A 14,893-nucleotide genomic window follows, 5' to 3' on the forward strand; every position below is an offset into this window, starting at 1 on the left:
CATGGAGAAATATGATTTCCGGACAACTTGGCTAGGTATGGACCCTGAGAATTTTCGAATGGAGGTTGCATCAAACGAAAGTAAACGCCACTGCCTGTAGTAACATGCTTTTACCTACATACATCTATGTACATATATATGTATCGTTTCTTCAATCGAACATCCTTCCGCTAGTGCGGTTGCCCATTTCCTCGTGGGAATCGTACTTTAGTCGGCTCAACCACCGGGTAGCTACTAGTTATACAAAGTCCACGGGTTATTTGATCGTTGACATAAGACTGGAGGATGTTCATGACCGAAGTAGGGTTATGCGGCCTACCCAAGTGCAGCTTGTACCTCACCCGCAGAAGCATCTTACAGGGGGAATTCATAGGACCGCGTTCAAGTTTACTCTCAAAACGGCAAGAGGCAAGAGGCGCACAGTAGAACGGAAAGCGAAAGGGGTTGAGTGCCAGAAATTGTCTGGTAAATATGCTTTTTGGCTATGAATATGAGATCAAGGAGAAATGGAGGGTGTTTAAATAACACCAAGAAAACTAGCGGCGCTGGATGCAATTCCATTCATACTACTATCATGTTAGCTTGGCCAATTGAACATGAATCCGGGTAATAAAACTTACCACTCGGCCAGCCTCATCCCCCGTATAGACCACGTGGGGGAGAGCCAAAATACAACTGATACCGGCGTTGATATTGGCACCATTGTCACGACTGCTGTCGGTATGATGCAGCTGTCGGATCAACTCCAGCTCAAAGCGGCCACCGCGAATAGTCTTGCTCCAGATGTTGACCACACCACGAGTATGGCCTGTCAACACCAATTCACGCTCCAGCCATTCATTCTGCACCCCCTCGTAGAAGACGCAGGACAAGACGCGATCGTCGCCCGACTCGCAGACTGGTTGGTCAATCAACACTACACCATTGAGGGTATATAATGTCAAGCGATTGCCTCGACAAACCATAATGTCTCCAGAAACATCGTTGATTCGAGCACACTAGTTTATCAGTAAAGGACAGCAGGTGATAGAAAAAGGGAAACATACATCGACCGCACCGTCGCCGGGAAGGGCTCGCACAAATGATCGTCGATTGAGATCCCATAGCATAACCTGTCCGTCATTGGAGGCAGATAATAAAGCACTGAAGGAGCGCGAAACAGCAAGTACAGTGACTGGGCTTCGATGTCCAAAGAGTGACCCAATGGGCTGCAAATCAACAGACTTGGAGGTTGCAGTGACCGTCCATAATGATATGGTACAGTCCGTACCGCAGGTGACCAGAGTGCGGGAATCCGCAAAGCTGGCATGAGATAATTGACCAACATGAAGGTGCTCAAAGTGACCCAGGAGCTTGCGAGTGTCGGCCGCGTAGAAACGAACACTACCATCGAAGAATCCCCATTCCATATAGTAATCATAGGCTGGCGGTACGTTGAGCCTCAGCGCCGCGGTACACAACAAGCGGTCTTGTTTCATTGATAGGGTGGCTACTCGTTCTTCAATATCAAGAAGAGACAAAGGCATTTGGGTCAGGGATTCCGCAAGAGTGTCCAGCCGGAGTATGCGGTGCCGCTGATCTTCCCTCGGGGCGTGAGGTCGTTGGAAGATTTGGTGAGGAGTTTGCCCAAAGTTGTGAATAATGCCGATTGTGGCTAACCGTTCCATCGGGTCATCAATGGCATCCAAGTCTTTGGCACCTTTGTATGAGAGGTGGTGGAAGACATTGACAGCCTCGACGGCTGCCTCGCCCTTTTGTTTGCTGCCGAAAACCAGATCAATCCAGCGATGCAGGTTCTCGGAAACATAGGGACTCTCAAGTGCCTCCCGGTGCTTAGCGATGAAGATCTTGGGATCGCCCTTTGCCCAAGGTGGCAGCTCAACCGAGTCAATGGCCGTGGTCATGTTTTGGAGAAGTCCAAAGTCAAAATGATTGGAGTTCACCAGGAATTCCGGAAGATAGAAGAACTCAGGAGTAAGTTCTCGAACGTCGGTCATGTTCCCTCGCGATGCCGACTCCCATGCCTTGCGAATTGAGTAGAAGAGGCGGTCAGCATGATCAAAGGAGCCGCCCTGGAGTAAAAGATATGACTTGACGAATGGTTGCAGCCGAATGAGGTAGGAGCTGACAATCATGGCAGAAGAGTAATGTGTTCCATAATGGAAAGGGGGAGAGTCACTATCGCCCATCTCAGCAAAAGCATTGTATCGCTCACGGAAGCCCATTTCTCGGTCTAGTGTTTGGCAACCCATGGGCTTGGATAGGTCCCGGAATGTGGCCGGGTTGGTAAGGTCAAGTTCCTCGCTTGTATAGTCTGCCAGAACCCATGGGAAAATGGGGTATTGAGTTAAGTCGTTGAACGTACGCCCAGCAAAGGTGTTGATCAACATCAGATAATGAAAGTTGGAAATTTCACCCTTGACCCATTTTCGTGTTGCTGGGTTTGCCGGAAGGTGACCGAAGACACTAGCAAATTTAGACCCGAGGGACTGTGGTGCATCATCTTGACTGCGAAGGGTTTCAAATCGCCAGATGTCTTCTGGTCGCGAGTGTCCGGTGCTTCCCGTGACCTGTGGTGCCCTGATAGCCAGTTGGTTGCACAGATCGTCTCGAGCTCGTGCTGAGAGCAATGTCAACAAATAGCTGGTGCCATCTGTAAAGAATATCTCAAGTGCAACATCGCGGAATAGGAATCGACGCTTGGAAACGCTGACCAAATCAGACCATTTCCAGCTCCTTGTCTCATGCTCCTGCGAGCGGCGATCATTTGATTCGCGACCAGAAATCATGCGCACATAGGGATCTCGTTCCTCATTGGGGGCTTGCCAGACGTTCACAATCTCGCCATCTGCTCTCTGGAAGAAATTGTCCAGGATATAGATGCAGTCCTTGCCGAGAATTGAAATACCTTCCACTGCTTCCAGACCAATGATTCGAGACAGGTTGCACACGCTTTGAACCTGATCGCCACGCTGAAGAGATCGCATCACCTTCCGGTTTCTATCTTCATAGTCTTCGAGCTCGATTTTCGGGTCGTCAATCATCTCAAAGTTATCCTCCATAAGGCTCCTATTGTCGGCATCGCCGTTCGGCGACTCGCTTCCCACATTCTCAGGTTCCCCTGTGAGAGGATGAGCCGTCAGAGTCTCACCCTCTGATAGTGCACGTATACGGGTGTCGATTTTGATTGCTGGGGGCTCGGAGGCTTTACGCTTAGGCTGATAGTCCTGTCGCTCCCCCGACTCATCTGGAACCAGACGTAGTCGCATACGGCTGCGACCTTCTGTCTGGTCTAGCCACCATCTCCTCTCCTTTTCTTCTGTGAGCAGGCCACCTGGTCGTCGCAAGTCAAGCAGTAAGTCGGAGAAAGCTGACCACATGAAAGTAGAGCTATCTTGAAGATCTTGCAAGAATCGTTGAGACTTCAAAAACTCGGACGCTGCGATGTTCGAGATCCAATGTGGCAAAGTAGCCTCGTACTTTCGCGCCATGTCTTCATCAAATTTCTCGATCTGAGCCCATTGTCTGAGTTTGTCTTTACGTTTCGATACTCGAGACCTGACGGACTCCTCGGTACTTGTATTCTCCTCGTGGACGAAAGTGTCCCACGATCGAGAAAATACACCAAAGAACAGGGCATCCAGATCGTCGCGCTGGTCATCGATCCATAGCAGGAAAGCTTCGTCGTCCATTCCGGAAAGAGCGTCGAAGCCATCAGCCAATCGACGCTGGAGAGAAACAGAGCCATAGCTGAGAAGTGTTGTTATCTCATCTGGCGCCTGTACTAATATGATTCTCCATAAGCGGGTAGCGGCTGAGCGGACATCACCATTTGTGCTGATTAGTTTCGTGTATAGCAGGTAGCATAGCAGATGTAAATGTTTTGATTGGGTTTCAGCCGCCGAGAGAAGGACCACCTGCCAGTAGTTCAATCGGTTTAGCAATGTCACGGTTTCGGTGTCATCTGCTTCTGACAACTGAAATAAGATAACTTTGTACAGAGTCGAGCGAATCGTTGCTGTAGCCTGGCTACATAAACGAATGCTTTTCAACTGAGATATGTCCGGGCGCTGGAGATACTCTAAAATTGTACCAATGAATTCAAGTGTGGATGATGCCCCGTTACTGAACCAGCCTTCGTATACTGCCTCCGTCAAATGTGTCGCGAAGCGCCCGAGGTTCGTAAGTGTCCGGGTTTCATGGAGCAGACCCGGTCGGACCAGAGGAAGATCTTGCAATGCCGAAAGCACACAGTCAAAAACCCAAGAATTGAAGTATGCCTGGTGTTCCAGGAAGCCGGGTGGGGTCTTCAGATAGAGACCAAGGCCTGAAAAGTCTTTGCGCCCTAAAAGCTGATCCTCAAAGACGGCTAGCACAAGCCTGAAGACTGCCTTGACAACGGGATGATCAGTGGAAGCTTTATTTCCAATGAAGGTTGGATTCATGAGCCGCCGTATCCGGGCAGAAGAGGGCTGGTGCTTGGATTTATCAGACGAGACCAAAATGAAGGATGAGCCACGTTTTAAAGAACCAGTGCTTTCCTCAGGACTGCCCAAGGAGTCAACCATGGTTGTCTGCAAAGCTGTCGATGCATTTTTAGTACTCGAACGCGGTCGTAGTACTAGATTGCTGTCATCGAAGCTGAGTCCGCTGTGTCGGAAATTCAGTTCTGTGTTGGGGCTGACGGTATCAGCACCGACAACAACAGGATAAAGCACAGAAAGTAGCTCCTGCACGTAAGTAGATTGTGCAGTGAAATCTTGGAAGCTTGGTGATCTGGCGCGTGCTTCTTCTAAAAATTGAACAACCGAATTGATGAGAGCAAGCCCAAGGATATTCTGGTCTGAGGGGGTTGCATCTAACAGTAGAAAATAGGGTCAGTCAGAGAACGACCAGACCATAGTCATGAGTGGTCAGAGCCTACCAGGAAGCTTGAGAGAGTTCATTTTTAGTTTATCGCATTTAGAGGCACGCTCTTCTAGAGAGCCTTGAGTGTCTTCTTGCGCATCACTTGCCATGGTTAAATTGCGCACCCCGCTCTTCAACATATTCACAATAACGGGCAGCATATCTGGGAAGACGACCTTTACATCGCCTTCGGCCAAGAAAGCTCTAAGCAGTTCGGACGGGTCGAGGGGTTTGTCGAGATCCAGCAAAGCATGATCAACCCCGAAAAAGATAGAAAAGCAGATAGGCCACAATGCGGGAACATCCCACCATCTCTTCAGACGGTGTTCTAGAATGATGTATCCACCACTCTTCTCCGCAAACTTCTTGCTGTATCCACTGCCAATGACCACGACTAAGCGGGCTAAGATCTTCGTTGCAAGTATCGCAATCTCGGGCTCATCCTCGCACATGAGATAAAGAAGCCACTGCACAGATGGTTAAACAAAACTCTCTTCAAGGCAAATGATCATCCACATACCTTGTTTGTGACAGCCTTGGCAAATTTCCTCAATGGCGTAGGGTCCTGTGGGTTACACAACACGGAAGAGTACAGCCGTAGCATTTCAATGCCCAAAGTCACGCTGGGAAGGTATTTGCTTTCTGATTTCGCCGACGCAGGTCGAGGCGATGTAGCCACGTACCGAAGGCTCTTCTTTCTCTGAAGATTTGTCGGAGTCTTTGGCTTATGGAGTACATATGTGATGGACAAAGCTAGTGAACGAAGAAGGTCGGGAGAGGGACTGCTCTCCATCAATGAGCGGAATGCCGATAAGCAAGGTTGTAGAGACTCTTCGGTCACCTCTCCACTCTTCAAAGTTTCCAGTAACTTTTTGTTGACACCTAGTTTGGTCAGCTTGAATAATAAGAGTGGCAGTGTGATGAGGAAGCACACTTACGCATACGACTAAGACGCCTAGCGTTAAATCGGCGATAATTGCTATCGGCGGCAAACGTGCGGAATTGAGAGTAATATAAGCCAATCACCTGAGATTCTCCAAGTCGCCAGACGTCCATGTCCACGAGCAGGACACGGTAGGCGAGCGGGTTTGTGATGATGGAGTGGTTAGGGGTTTCGAAGTCATAGCCAACAAATCCGAGAGTCAAATGTAGCAGGTCAAGCATCAAGGAAGCCAGCTCCTCGGGATCAGAGCTAACCACAGGGATTTTGAACGCAGTCGGGGAATTACCGATGCAGAATCCAAGCTTCTCCCGCAATAAGGCTGCAAGAATGCCATATCCATTCTCTCTTTCCATGGCCTCACTGTTTCTCCAGTTGTCCTGCACTGCTTCGTAGAGAGCCTCCACGGCCATGCGAGTGCTTTCCGCGGTGCTGGCCGCCTTGATCAAGCTTAGGTGGGCCGCGGCGCAGCCACCTAGACACCAACTAGCATCATCCATCGCCCTAGGGACGGCAACGACAGGATCACCTGTCAGGATGCCAACCCCCTGAGGCTGGGTTAAGCCGTCATTGATAGCCGGAGTGGCGCCGTTGACAGCAACAGCATTGCCACCTGACTTGGTTAACTGATGCAGACTCTTTGCTGCCTGCCGTGAGAGACATTTTATCAACTGTGATTCGTCGACATTATTGCTATCGTCGTCGTCAAGAACGGCGACAGAAGAGACATTGATCAAAATCGAGCTTTCACGAATCAATGTACTCGCCCGTCTACGGATGGCAGTGACAATGTCCGAGGCTTCCTCTTTACCCGGGTGAAGATGTTCATTCCGCAGATTGAGAGTCGCAGAGGCCCTGTATGTCTGGAAGGAGCCTAAGCAATCCTGGAAATTCCCATAATAGCGAGGCCCAAGGTTGTAGAAAACAGCTACCATGTCGTCGCTATAAGCCTCGTCGAAAAGCATTCCACTGGCAAGAGACCACCGGGAAGTGGACACGCCTTTTCCGAGACGCATTGCAAGGTCTTGAGGGGTGCCAAAGAATGCCTGCACGCGCGAGGGCTTGCTTGAATGATGGCTTACAGGAACGGATGGGTATTCGATCTTCAGTTGTTCAACAAACTCGCCGTCTATGAAAAGAGATGCGCGGGAAGAAGACATTGGCTTCGGTCTCTTCTGAACAACACAAATATGGTACCAGCGATTGGGCTCGAATTTTGCAGACTTGAACCGAACACTAGGACGGGAACCTCGAATCGAAGTTTGAAGAATAAAGTTTCGAGTGTCCTTTTCGAGGTAGGCAAGAATGAAACATGTTTGGCTAGCATCGAATGCTCCAAAGATAGTAGTATGCGTGCTGGAATCGAACTCGTCAAAACGGGCCCAGGCTGCAAGAGTGTAGCCGGAGGAATTGATAGGAGGGAAAGGTCGACCAAGTGTTGCGAACTCGACTGAACAGTATCCATGGCGGGACATATCGAACTGTATTGATGGAGGCTCCTTAGAGGATTTGAGAGCAGACAATAGGACTTTTAGAACTTGCGGGTTGTCATGCGCCCCGCGGTATAAGGCGACAGCATCTTCCAAGCTACTCATGCCCTGGACGCTGAGAAATTGGGCGAGATCTTGATAAATTGCTTTCTCCCTGTCTGACCGCCCACCATCGAATAAGAGGGGTAGGATTGAGGTGAGCATATCAGTGGCATGCAAGGCTACGACGTTCCTCCGAGACTGCGAGGCCAATTGGCAGAGACATGCGGGCAAGGCCAGGCGTAACATGTCATATCCAGATGACAAAGAGGAGTGCATCAACCACACACGAAGGAACGGTCCAAGTAGTTCCGGTACTTCCACCGTCTCAGCCGATCCAATGAAATGATCCACAGCATCCTGGACGTCTTTCGGAGAAGGAGAGTCCTTATCCTGGGGAAACTTGGTGCTCAGTGTTACAAAGATACCCGACACTGTCTCCTGGCATAGAGCTGCGGCCAAAATGGCGCCGTAGAGATGTTGTGCGTCACCCTCAGTTGTGTCTATCTTCTTGACAAGCGCAGTGAGGATTTGTTCCAGTGCAGCAATACCTCCCCCTACTATCTTCCGAGCAAAATATCGCTTGTTGCCAAAATGATCCTTCAGGCCCTCTGCCAATACACCGAGGACATCTTTGAAGATACCCAATAGGCCTTTTCGTTCCTCCTTGGATTTGTGTACCGGATCGTAGAGCTCGGCTACCTGGTCCGCCAGCGACAGCAGCGTTTGAAAGCCCTGGAGATGTCGGAATGCATCTTTGGCGGTGCGTGGACGTGCATCATCTATGAAGGTGTGGCGCAGGCGGAGAAGAGATTCGGTCGTCGACAGAGCCTGGGACAGAGTGATCTCGGTGCCTGCACCGACGCTCTTAAGCTGGTCAATGGTTGGGGCTAGCTCTTCGGCCAATCGTTCGGTCGATCCGGAGGGGGAGGGAGGGTGGAGGGGAGCCGGCGGAGCCATAGCCAAATCTTATCCACGTCCGCTCCGATGGCGTATGACCATCAGAGACCGTGAATGTTCAATAGCGGGTACAACGGTCTGCATTGGTGTGTGACAGTGCTAGTGCCAAGATAGGAAGCCTAGCGGTTAGGAAAATTTGCAACACTCGTCATCCGCAGAACCCATGTCAAATATTCAGCCACCTCTGTAATTCGCTATCGGGAGGGGAAAGTTGGATATCAGGTGACTCAGTGCTCTTGGGGGGCTGAGGATATGGGGGCTGGACACATGCACACGCCTTGTTGTATTGTAAAAACGGTAAGCTTCAAAATTACGAGCGATCACTGATAGGACATGATAAGCGCGATAAGACGCCGCTCTGAGCAATGTGGAGAAGCTTGGAAGTGATCCTATGATGTGATGGGCTGCTCCGCAGATTGACAGAGTTGTATCCAATAATGGCACTCCCATGGAAGACAAGGGGGACTGGACCAACATTTGAGTCACCCGAGCACAAAGCACGCGACTTCGGAGGATGAGTTGCCTTGGAGAAGCTGGGCCGTGCGAGGGGGGTTGCCTATGACCTATAACTAGCAAGGTGAGACTGCCAGGTACCCGAGGGGAAGGTGACCACCTGCACCACCTTGCTATAGGTACTTTATTTACCTATTATTTGTGCCCGGGAGATATCCAAACAACTTAAATCATACTTCATAATAATGTCTAATATCCATACATACATGCCATAGCAAGTCAAGTGGATGCTCTTTATGTGGTTCCCGAGACCAAGGTGACCATACCATACGGTATCGGGTACCCCATTTTCAAACAGTTCTCCACTAGATCGACATCGACAGGTCATCCGCCCGGCGTAATCGTATGTAATGCCCGCTTGCATCATCGATCCCCCGTCTCCTCCCTAGATAAGCCTGCCCTTCTCCTCATCTTCCCCCTTCTCCTCTTCATCCAACCTATCCTTCACTCATCCTTTACCACCTACAATTATTGTTTACCCTACCGTTTCTTCCGCCGTGTTTACTCTTCCACTTTGCCCAGCATGAAAGGCTTCCTCAGCCTAACTCTGCTCCCGTTGTTGGCAGCTGCCTCGCCCGTGGCAGTAGGCTCCATTCACAATGACGCAGCTCCTATCCTCTCCTCCATGACCTCACAAGATATTCCGGACTCCTATATCGTTGTATTCAAGAAGCATGTTGACCAGAGCTCTGCGTCCGCTCACCAGACCTGGTTGCAGGAGGTGCACACCGCTCATACCGGTCGGATGGAGTTGAAGAAGCGCTCCCTGTTCGATTTCGACTTTGAGGCTTTCATGGGCCTGAAGCACACTTTCCAAATTGATGGATCACTCATGGGATATGCTGGTCACTTCCATGAGGATGTCATCGAGCAGATCCGCCGCCATCCTGATGTGAGTAACCCCATTCCCTCCGTGCGGAAGTTCCCGAGGTCAGCGGCTAATGTGACTCAAAACAGGTTGACTACATCGAGAAAGACTCTGAGGTCCGTACTATGACCGATGGTGCTGTCGAGAAGAACGCCCCTTGGGGTCTTGCCCGTATCTCTCACCGTGAAAGCCTCTCCTTCGGCAACTTCAACAAGTATTTGTATGCCGAGGAGGGTGGCGAGGGTGTCGATGCCTACGTTATTGATACTGGCACCAACGTCAAGCACGTTGACTTCGAGGGCCGTGCTACATGGGGCAAGACTATCCCCCAGGGTGATGCCGATGAGGATGGAAATGGTCACGGAACTCACTGCTCTGGTACTATTGCCGGCAAGAAGTTCGGTGTCGCCAAGCAGGCCAACGTCTACGCTGTCAAGGTTCTTCGCTCTAATGGCTCGGGTACTATGTCCGATGTCGTCAAGGGTGTTGAATGGGCGGTTGAGGCTCACATCAAGAAGTCCAAGAAGGGCGATAAGAAGTTCAAGGGTAGCGTTGCCAACATGTCTCTCGGTGGTGGTAGCTCCCGCACCCTGGATCTCGCTGTGAATGCCGCTGTTGACGCCGGTATTCACTTCGCTGTTGCTGCCGGTAATGACAACGCTGACGCCTGCAACTACTCCCCCGCTGCTGCCGAGAAGGCTGTCACTGTTGGCGCCTCCACCCTGGCTGATGAGCGTGCTTACTTCTCCAACTTCGGCAAGTGCACTGATATCTTCGCCCCTGGTCTGAATATCCTCTCTACCTGGGTTGGTAGCGAGCATGCCACCAACACCATTTCCGGCACCTCCATGGCCTCTCCTCACATCGCCGGTCTGCTGGCCTACTACGTCTCCCTGGCACCTGCCAAGGACTCGGCCTATGCCGTCGCCGATGTCACCCCTAAGCAGCTCAAGGCCGCTCTTATCAGCGTTGCCACCGAGGGAACACTTACTGACATTCCCTCCGACACCCCCAACGTAAGTTTTCCCCCCTATTTAGATGAACATGGATTAGGCTAACTTTATCTTAGCTTCTGGCCTGGAACGGTGGTGGTTCCGCCAATTTCACTAAGATCCTTGCCGATGGTGGTTACAAGGCTCACAAGACTGAGCCCACTGTCGACGAGCGCATTGGTGGCATCATCGATCAAGCTGAGAAGGCCTTCCACAGGGAGCTCGGCGCTATCTACAGCGAGATCAAGGATGCTGTCTCTGCATAGATTAGAATTTTGTTAGGGTTCTGTCAGTGACAAACCCAACAATCGGGCATATGGATGAATGGATTAACACAGGCGCTCATCACTTTTTCTTTGGTTTTATCTCGGTCTTTTGGATTCTCCAACACGAATCCGCGGGTCTATCCCGCCACTACACTCCTATACACAAATTGTTTTTGCTATTACGCTATTTCGTTGCTTCACGTAGCATACTCGTCTACAACCATAAATTCGGACAGATTTAGAATCTGTTTTGATTTATCAAACAAATGATTTCTCCGGCATTGCACACTCTAAATAGGTTCAAGTAGGCCCTTAGCAGTACATGTATTCATATATTCAACATCTGCTCTACATCACGTCCTTGATTTGGCCCACGTCGGCCTGTTTCTCTAAAGCCCAACACCACTGACTTGCCTTGTCAGTCCGTACTTCTCCCATAACCCCAACACACTGGTCAACGAACTTTGCTGTCAACTGTTCATTCGTCATGGGGCGCTCCAAGCTACCCACGGCATAGTCAACATGCTTCTCAATACTAGCCCACCCCCTCACTTTCACAACAAGATGACACTCATCGGCCCGCAAACTCTCATCAGGGACCGCCCTGAACCGAGAACTCAATGCCACAACCTGCCTATCAAGTACAACATCATCCTCATACTGCGCCGGCGCAGCTTTCCCTAATAACAAACCAACTGCACCACCATGATAAACACTAAACTTAGCCCCCAGCCCATCCCTCGGCGCCGTCTTCCCTGTCAACTCCAGAACAAGCGGATGCACATCCGCAACAACCTCCTCAACATCCCCAATATCAACCCCAACCCTCTCCAACTCCCCATGCAACCAAACACACCCATCAATAACAGGATGAACCACAATCCCACAAGGAAACGGCTTAAACGCATTCCTCACAATCTCCCACCGCCCACCACCCCCAAGCCCCGCAATCTCCTCTTCGAGCCTATTCCCCCCAGAACTAACAACATTAGCCCACCCCCTCTTCGCCTCCAGCGCCTCAACCGAACTCGTAAACCCCTCCCGCGCAAGCAAAACAGCAAGCAACCCATTCTGGGCCGCCCGTCCCGGATGAAAAGACTTCGTATGCGACCCGAACATTTCCCGAAGCCCAGTAACCTGCGTCGCCGCAAGACCAATCGCATGAGCGACCTGTCCAGCCGACAACGCAAGCAACTTCGCCACAGCCACAGCAGCGCCAATCGACCCTGTCGTAGAAGTGATATGCCAGCCGACATCGTAATGCGCCGGCCAGACGGCCAAGCCGACTTTACACTCGGCTTCAATGCCAGCGATCAGCGCGGTTATGAACTCTGTCCCGGAAACGGGGCGCTCGAGGGTCGGGACTATGGCGAGGAGTGCACATGCTACTGGACCTGTTGGGTGGATTATTGTGTCTAGGTGTGTGTCGTCGTAGTCGTGGACGTGTGAGGCGATTCCGTTGAAGAGAGCGGCGTGCATGGCGTCAGTCGAGGTGTTTGTGCCGAGGAGGTGGGAGGTCGGTGGTCCTGAGAAGGGTGATAGGGCTTTGCGGGCTGTCGTTGTTGCGGTGTGTTTGCTTCCGCCTACTATGCATCCGGCTATGTTGTAGAAACTTCGTACTGCGGCGTGGATTACTTCTTCTGGGAGATCGGGGTAGGATAGAGAGACTGTCCAGGCGGCGAGGGCCTGGGTTGCCATCTTGGGATTGGTGGTCGGTTGCCGGTTCAATGTGATATTGGGGGAGTTGGTGGATGGGTTTAGTGCGTAGGTAGATATATATAGTTGTGATATTGGGATGACTTGGAGGTCGGATATAGGAGCCATAGATACTTCGGGTTTAAAGGCGGGGGCAGTGGGGGAGAGGAGAGTCCACTTTTTCTCGGCAATGACCTCAGATTTATGGCTCAAGTGAACTGAATGGTATGGAGGTAGGGCTAATGTGACTGAAAGTCTGATTGAGATTTCAAATGGAAGTTAAAATTTGATTTCATTTCGTTAAAATATCTGTGCAACATTAGGGTATTGCATGTTATCATAAACCATAAGACCCATAATGCTGGAAAAATGATCCCGCTAAACGCCTATCGCATGAAAGATGACAAGGGTACGCCGAGAATGCTGAATATGCTTGGAGAAGCAGACATGAACTGTTTGATCACGCAACAACTCCCCGGACGAAAGACGTTGAAGATTTTCCTTACACCTTCTTCGTTTCCGTGGAATCGTCGTCGGCGGACTCATCCTCGTCCTCCTCTATATCACTGCCGCTGGACTGGTCCATGGCGAGTTCGTCGTCAGAGTCACTGCCACCGAACACATCGCTGTCGACATCGCTATCAGCCCAGAAGTCATGGTCTTCCTTCTCCACGGGCTCGCGGACGGGAGTATCGTGTGTGGGCATCTCGAAGCCGGCGGGGATATCGAGCTTAGATTTCTCGACATCAGCCTTAACAAGCTGGCGGTAGACTTCCGGTTCGTTGCGAAGCAGGACGGCAGCGTCGACGTTCGCGGGGGAGGATGGCTCGGCATCGTCAAGCAGAGAGATGATGGAGATCAGAACCGACTCGACGCGCTGGGCAGGGGACCAGCGCTCCGAGGCAAGCTCACCGGACATTTCATCTTCGCCGGGCGCGTGAAGAATGGAGATGCAAAGCTTGCCATTGGTGTAGATGTTCGGGTGGTGGAGGGGCTGCAGGAAGCGGAACTCTAATAGCAATGAAAACTTCGTCAGTCATATTGAAAGATGAGAAGGAGAGGAAGATGTCATACTTGGCGGGGCATAGGGGTAGTTGGATGGGAACGTCATTGAGGCTTTGAAATAGCCGCCGTAGTACATGGAGTCCGGGTTAATCACGATCAGGGCGACATCCCAGTTGAAGATGTCGTCATCGTGCAACTGTGCAAAGTATGTCAGTAACCTGCAAGTATAGAAGTGTCAAAGACACTCCATAGTGGAATGGTGAACATACCTGGACGTGAACCCACTTCTCTTTGAGAAGGGTCTTGAATTCGTTCATCAGGATGCGCTCCGCCATGGCGATGATCAGAGACGGAAATTTGAAGACGTTGCACCTGGAAAGATGTCGCTGGTGATTGCGTGGGGGCAATCTATTCTTATATAGAAAATGGAGGCGAGGCAGCACTGGTTGCCTACGCAAATTGAAGCTAAAGCAGTATTAATTAAAAAAAATCGTCCGTGTTAGGCAATGATGTCGGGATCACGAGGACCGAGGGGCGAGACCTACTATACCTATTGAGATCAACCGATGCCTGAAATTTCGGTGGCGACCGTGACTAAGATGGGGGCGTCCACAGGTGCCCACCCAGGCGCCAACCTAGGCGCCACCTCTACAATGTAGTATTCTATACATCTGAATACACCTATATCAGTACTAAATAGTAGTAATTCTCCATAAATAAAGTCAAATTTTTGATTCTTAAATCTCGATACTCGATAAATAAGTCCTATACCAAAATTAACAATGCCTAAATTGACTTTGGTTCCATTTTCTTATATTTCCGAGGTTCTATTATTGTCTAAATATACTTCAATCATAATTTTTAAGGGTAATTTTTTTTAATTCTTCTAGCTATAACACTTAGAAGTAGGAAAATACCTAAAAATTACTTTGAAAAAGATACTAAAAATAAATCCAAAAAGATAATCGTTGAGGAATGTTAAACCAGCCTTCTAAGAAGCAGATATATACATATGGATCGAACGACACCGTTACTAAGGATAGAGGCGTATAAGTGGCCAACTATGTAGACTTATTCTCTATACTTTAACTCTCCAATTAACGCGTTAGTTAGATTTATACTCCGTGGCAGTGATGTGATTGATTCAACATCGTGCTGCCCTTGCATGTGACTTTGCAAGGTTCCAAGGTTGCACTGTCTGTACTACACCAGTTGAC

At 50.2% G+C, this 14,893-nt stretch overlaps 4 protein-coding genes across 4 annotated transcripts; 1 reads left to right on the plus strand and 3 right to left on the minus strand.

Moving 5' to 3' along the window:
- Positions 1-536: 536 nt before the first annotated feature.
- Positions 537-8,337, minus strand: N7471_007253 (Beige/BEACH domain protein; the record flags this gene model as incomplete). The annotated part of the gene is made up of 6 exons (XM_057279972.1): positions 537-566; positions 621-998; positions 1,047-4,858; positions 4,925-5,375; positions 5,429-5,790; positions 5,847-8,337. The coding sequence occupies 6 exons, from the start codon at positions 8,335-8,337 to the stop codon at positions 537-539; spliced, it is 7,524 nt and encodes a 2,507-aa protein (XP_057134232.1).
- A 1,036-nt stretch (positions 8,338-9,373) lies between these two features.
- Positions 9,374-10,976, plus strand: N7471_007254 (S8 family peptidase; the record flags this gene model as incomplete). The annotated part of the gene is made up of 3 exons (XM_057279973.1): positions 9,374-9,742; positions 9,808-10,734; positions 10,788-10,976. The coding sequence occupies 3 exons, from the start codon at positions 9,374-9,376 to the stop codon at positions 10,974-10,976; spliced, it is 1,485 nt and encodes a 494-aa protein (XP_057134233.1).
- Positions 10,977-11,324: 348 nt separating this feature from the next.
- Positions 11,325-12,674, minus strand: N7471_007255 (MmgE/PrpD family protein; the record flags this gene model as incomplete). The annotated part of the gene is made up of 1 exon (XM_057279974.1): positions 11,325-12,674. One exon carries the CDS (start codon positions 12,672-12,674, stop codon positions 11,325-11,327), a length of 1,350 nt encoding a protein of 449 aa, XP_057134234.1.
- Positions 12,675-13,173: 499 nt separating this feature from the next.
- N7471_007256 (uncharacterized protein) lies at positions 13,174-14,011 on the minus strand (the record flags this gene model as incomplete). Its single annotated transcript, XM_057279975.1, has 3 exons — positions 13,174-13,682; positions 13,746-13,872; positions 13,946-14,011. The coding sequence occupies 3 exons, from the start codon at positions 14,009-14,011 to the stop codon at positions 13,174-13,176; spliced, it is 702 nt and encodes a 233-aa protein (XP_057134235.1).
- Between the last annotated feature and the right edge of the window lie 882 nt (positions 14,012-14,893).

The sequence above is a fragment of the Penicillium samsonianum genome, assembly GCF_028829775.1.
Source record: "Penicillium samsonianum strain IBT 33392 chromosome Unknown utg000004l_segment0_segment0, whole genome shotgun sequence".
Classification (NCBI taxonomy): domain Eukaryota; kingdom Fungi; phylum Ascomycota; class Eurotiomycetes; order Eurotiales; family Aspergillaceae; genus Penicillium; species Penicillium samsonianum.